The sequence below is a fragment of the Fusarium musae genome, chromosome 3 (assembly GCF_019915245.1).
Source record: "Fusarium musae strain F31 chromosome 3, whole genome shotgun sequence".
Taxonomy (NCBI): domain Eukaryota; kingdom Fungi; phylum Ascomycota; class Sordariomycetes; order Hypocreales; family Nectriaceae; genus Fusarium; species Fusarium musae.
Window position 1 is genome coordinate 2,552,631 of NC_058389.1, and position 8,654 is coordinate 2,561,284.

Genomic DNA, 8,654 nt, shown 5'->3' on the forward strand with positions numbered 1-8,654 from the left:
TATCATCAAAAGAGTCAGGCATCATATCGAAACATCGTTCATCAAACGCCCATTACAAAGTCCAAAGTAAACCCGTACAAACCGTCCTTCTCCTTGTATTCACTTAGAAGTTGGCAACAGCCACAGCGATAGCCTGGCTATCAGAGTGTGAGATGGACAGTGTAATATCCTTCACACCGGCCTTCTTGGCAGCGGCAGCAGCCTCACCGTGAAGCTGCAAATGTTAGCATCTTGCGTGTTCGACTTGAATAAAGGTGACTTACGGAAACAGTGGGCGCACCGTTCTCTCCCTTGACGATCTCAATATCTTTCATAGCGGCACCAGCGCCTTGACTGGCGACGCCGAGAGACTTGAATACGGCCTCCTTGGCACTCCAGCGGCCGGCGAAAGAGCTCTGGGGGCTGGGAGCTTGGCGACAGTAGGAGATCTCGTTAGCGGTAAAGTTACGCTCGACGAAAGTGTCGTTGTCGATGTTGACAGCGGCAATGTCTTCAACGTCAACGCCAACCTGGCTGTTCTTGTTTGTGACCTTGAGAGCCAGAGCTTCCATGACTTGCTCAGTCTCCTTAGCCTTGGCTGATGAAACAACCCTCTCTGACTTCTTCATGAAGTCAGGGGCATACTTAAGCTCAGATGACTTCTTGTCCTCAGAGACACGGGCATCAGGGTTGAGAAGAACCTTGCTAAGCTGGTCATCAGAGTAAGGAGAGTTGTTCTTGGCGTCGAACAACTTGTTGTTGATGAAGCCGTCGTGGAAGTATCGGTAGGCCTTCTTCTGGCGAGCATCAACCTTGGCGCAGTATTCGGCGTAGGTCTTCTCATCAAGAGTAGCGAACAGGTACTTGGGGTGGACACCAATGGCCTGAGCACCCTTCTGCCCGAAACCGAAAGAGGTAACGGAGAAGGCCTTGACACCGTCGGTCTGGATGCTGCGGCTGGGGTAGACGATGAGGTCGTACTGCTCCATAACAGGGTCAACGTTGTCCGCGTTGCGGTTTCCAGGAACAAGGCCAGTGTCGAGGACTTGGAGACAACCGTTCATCATCCAAGCACCAGCAGCACCCTTGGGGTGACCAGTGAGGTACTTCTGGAAGATACCCAAGACAGCGTTGCCCTTCTTGCGACCAAGATGGCGAAGCTGCTGGCAGATGACGTTGGACTCGTTCTTATCATTGGCCTTTGTAGAGGTTCCGTGGAACGAGGCAACACCGATATCGTCGACAGTGAGACCCCATGTGGCGAGGGCACCGCGCAGAGGGGCGATGCTAGGATCGCTCTTCCAGAAGTTGTTGCCCATGCTGCGGAGAAGCTCCTTCTCCTGTCGAGCAGCTTCCTTCTCAATGTGAGCGAAGCGGTCCGCGGCATACTCCTTCTCGTCGAAGGAAGCACCCTGAGCCTTCATAGCATCAATCTCGTCATGAACATACTCGAGCTCAGACTCTTGCCATTGCTTGATAGTCTTCTTGCGACGCTCGATCTGGCGGCGTCGGTAGTTGATGTCGAGAAGAGGCGAGGGGAACTTGCCAGGGTTCTCGCGAGCTGTGGTGAGAACACCCTGGCCTGGAGCGGGAACGGAACGGCCGATCTTGTCAGAAGCAGTAGTGGTCAGGGCAACGATACCGTGGATGGGGACACCCATGTCAAGAGCAAGCTTGGCAGTCATGATGACCTGGATACCACAACCCTGAGACTCCATGAATCCGTTTCGGGTAGTAGTGGTAGGACGAGACATCTCCTTAGGAGTACGTCCATGGGCAAACTCGTCAACAGTGTTGCTTGTGGCCTTCATGTTGGCGAATTCATAAGAGCCTTCCTCACCGAGATCATCGAAGCCACCAACAAAGCATACACGAGCCTTGCCCTCCATGATGGTCTCATAACCGGTGTCAATAGACTCAACAGCGGTAGCACAAGCACCAACAGGGGTCTTGATAGGTCCAGAAGAGGACATCAACAACATGTTAACCCAGGCAGCCATGGTGTTGATGAAGGACTCTTGGAGAATGTCGTTCTGCACTGGCTGGTCGAGGAAGCGAGTGCGGTGCATGTCGCGGAGAGCGGCGGCACCACCCATACCAGAACCAACACAGTTACCAACTTCGGAGACGTGGACGTACTTGTAGAACTCGTAGGGGTCGGTGATACCACAAGAAAGGAGGGCCTCGGCAGTAGACACAAGAAGGAAAAGTGTGACAGGGTCAACTTGGGAGACGATATCCTCAGGAACACCATATCGCTTGGGGTCCCAGCCGGTTGGGATCTGACCAGCGACGAGACGATCGAAGCGAAGAGCCTTGGGGATCCAGAGAGAGGCACCCTTCCTGAGGCGAATGATGTACTCGCCGCTATCGGGGATCTCGAAGACCTCAACCTTGTCACCGTGCTCACGCTTGAACTCCTCGGCAGTCTCCTTAGAGGCCTCGAAGGGCTCAAGATCCTCCTCAATGACGACCTCGTGAAGCAGCTGCTTCTTGTTGGGGTCGTAGCCCTCAAACAGCTCAGGCTCGATCAGACGGATACCAGAGTGCTCAAGAACATACTTCTCATACTTGGGCTTGACGTCCTTGTCGTCGATGGGCTCACCAGTCTTGGCGTCAACCCAGCCGGAGTACGGCTTGCCCTTGATAAGACCATTGTGGTTCTTGATGAGACCCATAATCCAAGCCATCTCAACGCAACCCTCCAGGGAGAATTCGCCATAGGCCTCCATCTCCCATCGAGTTCGAGAGTTACCCCACGGACCAACTTCAGCGAAACCAGTGACCACAACGACCTTCTCCAGGTCAACCATGCCCTTGAGGTTCTCGTTGAGTGGCTCAATCTCGGTCTTCCAGTCAGGTCGGTTGGGGAAGTCAAGCTTGATGTTGGCACGAGGATCAATTGTCTTCTTCTTGTAGAGAACCTCGGAGGCGGCACCATTAACAATGGTGTTCTCGATGGCGCTCTCTTTCGCAACAGCGCGGCGAACCTCGCTAGTCTCCATGATATCCTTGCGGAGCTTGGTCATGGTTTCGTTCAGGTTGGGGATGAACTGCAGACCACCGTTGAGGTCAGCAAAGACAGGCTCATTCTGACACAAATCAACCAGAGTGGGAGACATGAGACCAAGAAGGTTGAAAGCCATCTCCTGCTGAGAGAAAGTGCGGACGCCGAAAGCCTCAACGCCCTCGGCAACGATGTTGTTACCAGACATGAGACCAGTTCCTCGGGTCCAGCCAATGACCGCACCGCAAATGGTGAGGTAGTTGGCCCAGCTCTCGGAATGCCATCTGTTGAAGAGAGTCTCGAGGCCAAGCTTGGACTCGGAGTAAAGACCGTCATTACCGAAGGTGCCGTGGTTGGGAGAAAGAGGCAGAACAACCTGAGCAGGCCGGGTCTCGAAGCCACGCTCAGTCTTTTGGGCCTTGACGCATCCGAGGAGACGAACAAGGTTGGTAAGCATGATACGATGGGCAAGCTCAGACTTGGAATCAATGCTGTCAATCTCGCGACCATTCTCAGGAATAGCAGCGAAAGGAATGATGAAGTCGAGATCCCAGCCAAGACCCTCCTTGGTATCATAGATGTACTCCACGAGGGCCTCAACATCTTGCTTGCTACCCTGATTGAAGGGAACAACGACAATCTGGGAGCCGCGAGAGCCATAGCGGGTGTACATGGCCTGGTAGTACTCGGTAACCTCACGGGAGAAGCGGCTGGTGGTGACAATGACCTTAGCACCACCGCTGATGAGACCCTGAAGGACCTCGGCACCGATGGAACCAGCACCAGCGCCAGTCATGAGAACGTGCTTATCCTGGAAGGTGACACCAGACTTGGCAGCATCCTCTAGGCAGTTGAGGTACACGCCGGTGAGCTTCTTGCTGTAGTCCCAGCCATGGAGACCCTTCTTCTTGAGGTGAAGGAAGGGAATGGTTTCGACCTTACCCTTGCTCTGGCTGTTCTTCAGAACCTTTCGGCCCTTGTTGTCCTTGGGAAGGATCTGGCTCTCGTTCATGGCAAGCGAGCGAAGGACCTCGCCATAAAGGCTCTTGATCTCAAGCTGAGAAGTCTTGGACAGCTTGTGCTGCTGCTTGATGAGTCTGTAGATGCGGGAAAGATCGCTCTGGACCTTAGTGCGGTTGCCGTACTCAGAGATCTTGCCGCCCTCAGCCATTTGCTGGACATAATGCTCGAGCTTGCGACAGCTGGCACGTGGGACTTCCTCATAGTTGAGGTTGCCCCGGGCGTCAACTGTTGTTCTGGGACCGGTAGGGAGGGAAACATCCTTGTACACGGGGGCAACATCAAGAACATCCTTGCAGTTCTCGAGAAGCTGCTGTCCGAGCTCTTGAGCAAGCTTGTAAGTCTCACCTCGCTCAGTGGGGCAGTTGTCGATATGGTACTGCATGAAGTCGAGGAGCTTGGGGTTGGATCGGTTCATGAGACGAATGCACTGGCTGACAATCTCACGATCAACAGCCTGGAGACGACCGAAGATAATATCGAAATACATGCTGAGAGCATCCTGGCGAGCCCAGTTCCATGATGAATCATAGGTTCGAGCCTTAAGGGGAGTAAAGACAGGCTCAATACCAGAGGCATAGAAGTCACCATGCTCGGCAGTCCAGAGATCAAGCTGGGCTTGCAAAACCTTCTCGGATTTCTGGGAGTTAAGGTGAGCCTTCTCACCCTCACGGAGGTCGATTTTGAGGTATCGAGCGAGAAGCTCTAATTGTTGCTTGAAGAGGGCACGCTGGTCCTTGGTGAGGGCATCAATAGCAGCAGGATCCATCATCATGCCGCCGCTAGAGCCGCCAGCGGGGCCAGCCGCAGTAGCTGTAGACAGACTGATGCCGGCATTGGTGGCATACTTGTTAGCGACGCTGTCAAAGAAGGCCTTGGCATCGCCCTCGGAGCCTAGTCGCGCAGGAGGCTCCATTGTGAGGGCGAGAAGCAGAGCACCATCTTGTCGGCCAGGTCCAAGACCCCATCGACTCTCGAGATATTTTCGGGCTGCTGTGATATTGAAACCACCAGGCATCTTGGAGGAGATAAGTCGAGCAATCAAGGACAGCGATTGCTTGCCTAGGTTGCCATCGAAGGTGGCTTGCATGGATGCACCAAGCTCATCGAGAGGTGTGTCTTCGGGCTTCTCAGGGGTGGAACCGAATTCCTTTCCAAGATCACCGAGAATTTCGTTCTGAAGAGTGGATTTGCCTGTGCAGAAAAGATCGTTAATAATATCTCAATTGGTCCAGACTCAGTCTGACTTACCACCGACAAGATCCTTGATAGCCTTGCTGAGAGGAACCTCGAGGAGAGGCTTCTTGAGCTTTTGCGCAATGAGGGCGCGAACAATGTCGACAGCCTGTACAGGCTCATCGGCAACTTGGGCGACAGGACCTGAACTGGGAGCGGGTGCAGCTGCAGCTGAGGGAGCTGCGGCAGCGGCCGCAGGAGCTGCAGGGGCATCACTAGACGAAGAGACCGCAGGCTCAGGTTCCTCTTCCACGGGATCAACATCATAGTAGATCTCCTTAGCATCCTTGTTATAGCAGAGAATATTTCGCTGAACGGACTTGGCGGCATCGTAGGCTTCGTACTTGGACTTCAAGGTTCGCTTAGCCATGACACCAAGAGTATCAGCGGGACCAATTTCCACGACTCGCTCAGCGGTCCTCTCACCGAGGAACACATCTTGAGTCTCAATCCATCTAACAGGAGAAGCAAACTGGTATGCGAGCAATTCAACGAGCAGCGTATGAGCAAGCTCTTGCTCAACTTCGGGACGCATTTTTGGCGGTATTAGGTCGTGAGAGGATTTGAAAGAAGGGGTATCTCGAAAAGCGCGAACTGGCTATTGGCGACCTAGAATTGGTGCAAGACGATGGTCGAATTGACGGTGAATATACTAGGGGCCCGCTTAACCCCAGCGTAAAGAGAATATGGAACCGTCGTAATGAAATCCCAAGCTGGCGGGGAGATGGAAAGAAGGGGAGGAGGAGGGGAAGGAGAATGAGAAGGATGACGGAGGCAGAAGAAAGTGGCCGGAGAGTCTATGAATATGAAGGCCAAAGGTGAAAATCCGTTCTGCCTACCAGCGAGAAGCAATGGGAGGAATTAGAGAAGAGACAGAGCTGAAGGATCAAGCCAAAAACAGTCAATGGGATGCGGATGGCCCGTACGAATAGGTAATCACGACTGTAACCGACTTGCGAGGGAGCAGCCGATTGTTGAACGACTGGCCCACCAAAAAGTCGTCGAGTGAAAAAAAATTGGGGGAAGCTCTAGGCCACACCCCGGCCTGTTCTCTCCTTGCCCCCCCTCCACCGGGCAATTGGCGGCTTGTACAGTACCTGTTGGAGGAGCAGATGTCGGTACATCGAGACCCTTACAGGGCGCCCTGTACGCTCGCTCCCGCTGTAGCACGGTTGAGTATCCGGTACTTTCTCTTGAGTGGAACATTGGAACATCCCCGAGCCACACATGGCGGCGGGTCCTTGGCGTGCAGCCCGCTCCTCAACCATATTTTAGTGCTATGCCTATTCTAGTATGGTTGAACACCGTAGGCGTGCACCAGCCAGGGGCGTCCAGGGGAGCATCTTCCCCAGAAACCGACCTTTTGGGGCACCATCAACATCGATGAACTGAGATGGAGATAACTGGTTTTGCTGGCTATCTTCTTTTCGGCTTTGCCTTCATGAGCCACTGATAGCTCGGCCGAGCGGCTTGCTTATGTTGCATTCTCGATTCTGCTATCTACTGGTCGACAATTAAGTTCTCGGCCCAGCAACGATAAGAATAGGCTCCATCTCGGAATATCAAAGGCAAGGTGACGACAGAGATTCCATGGGCTATCAATATTGACCCCAGGGGTCTAAGGCTATGGCAGATGGTCCTTGCTACCAGTCAGAACTCGTACGAATAAGCGAGGATGGTGAAGGTTGAGTGGTCCAGGTCAGATATGCCATTGAAGCTAGAGAGTAGGGTACGGGGTTAGGAATTCCCCATGAACCTCAGGAAGGCTTTTACTAGAGCTATGGAGTGCCATATAATTCAAAGTCTTGATAATGATTCAGGTGGTGGTGGTGATGAACTTGTCAAAATTTCGAATATGCCAGGTAACAACTCCCAGTGGTTCCATTTGTCAATGTAATTTCGCGTCTTTCTCAACTGCCATCCTAGGTATCCGGCTCAATGTACTCGGTTAGGTACCGATACATTTCAACGTCGAGTCTTCTCGTTTGTCCGTCGGTTTCCGCAAATCCGAACTCCTCTTGTATGCAACAAGTTTGTCGAGACGTTGAGCTGCCATTCCACGCTTACTGTCTGTCTCTAATAAGCCATCGTTGAATAATAGAGTTAAGTTGACTTGCTGAAACGTTCGTTGTCTAAGTCACTGAGATGTTTGCGGCTCTTATCTGCACCTCTCAAAAACCACTGCGGATAGCCACAACCGTTGGTGCATGGAAACCGAAACGAGATCTACAGACGCCATGCCGCCCAGGGATAAGGGCCAAGCAGTCAAGGAAGGTCATAACAATTCTCTCGCTCCTCAATTGCACACGTCCCATTTCCAGTAACTCACCAAAACGAGCCGACTCGAGGCCACACATCGCAAAAGGTACTCTACTCCTCGGCGGGGCAAGAAAACATCGGACTTAATATAGGATATCCAAATGCACTCAGCAAAGGGTAGCCTAAACTCATGCTAAGTTACCTAAGTCTTCGTATCATTTAGGATCAAGGTCCTGAGTTTTCTTTGCTCTCCTTGGTATGGTACTTTACGCGTAAGAGACTTGGATAGGTAGGTACCTTACCTACTGATCAATATAGCCTGACCCCACCATGAGCTGGAAGTCGAAGCTTGACGGAGAATGTGGGGGGCCGAATCATTGTTGGTAGGGGGAGTTGGGGATGTGAGTGAGGCGTTGACCAGGCGGTGGAGGGAGGCACAAAATTTCTCTCATGAGTCGGCGAACATAGGATGGAGTCATGAGTTCTCATGATGGTGTGCACTGTTAGGTTTGGGATCAGTTCAGGATCAAGGATCAGGAATTGCTACCCATGCCATTCAGACTATGTCTGTTCGGGGTCACTGGAGGCCTATAACAGCTCATGTTGAATCAATCCCCATCTGAAAGCTGTTTGCTGAGATTGGAAGTGGACGTTGATGGTTGTCTTTCAAAGTGGAGTGGAGCCACACGGGAGGCCCACGAAACTCCCGAGCTGAGTAAATGTACAGTACCTACTTTCAAATCAGTGCTCACTGATACTGGGCTAGAAAAGGCTGGGCGATGGACAGAGGTGAAAAATAGCCACTGCTTCATGATGGTTCCCCAAGTCTGAATGACCGGATGATTATTTCAGATTGTTAGTTAGTAGTGAGGTCAGCTTTTGGCCACGCTTTACTACCTTACTATAGTTAGGTACTAAGTTAAAAAGAAATGTATCAATTGTCATGGCCACCCCGAAGACGAATTTTCGGCTCGATACTGTATTGAGACAAATGAAGTTCACGATAGTTCCGGGTAGGCGGCGACCGTGTGAATGTCAGCATACCCGAAATGCCCGAAATCATTGGTAGCAAAATTGTTGAGGAGAATTGAATGAGGTATGACGAAATAACTTGCAGAAAACCCGGCTTTCAACATTGCTGAGGAACAATGAT

At 52.1% G+C, this 8,654-nt stretch overlaps 1 protein-coding gene across 1 annotated transcript; it reads right to left on the bottom strand.

Annotated features, from left to right (window-relative positions):
• Window positions 1-103: 103 nt before the first annotated feature.
• Window positions 104-5,777, bottom strand: J7337_004244 (uncharacterized protein; the record flags this gene model as incomplete). Its single annotated transcript, XM_044821940.1, has 3 exons — window positions 104-214; window positions 264-5,200; window positions 5,258-5,777. 3 exons carry the CDS (start codon window positions 5,775-5,777, stop codon window positions 104-106), a joined length of 5,568 nt encoding a protein of 1,855 aa, XP_044683273.1.
• Window positions 5,778-8,654: the final 2,877 nt, after the last annotated feature.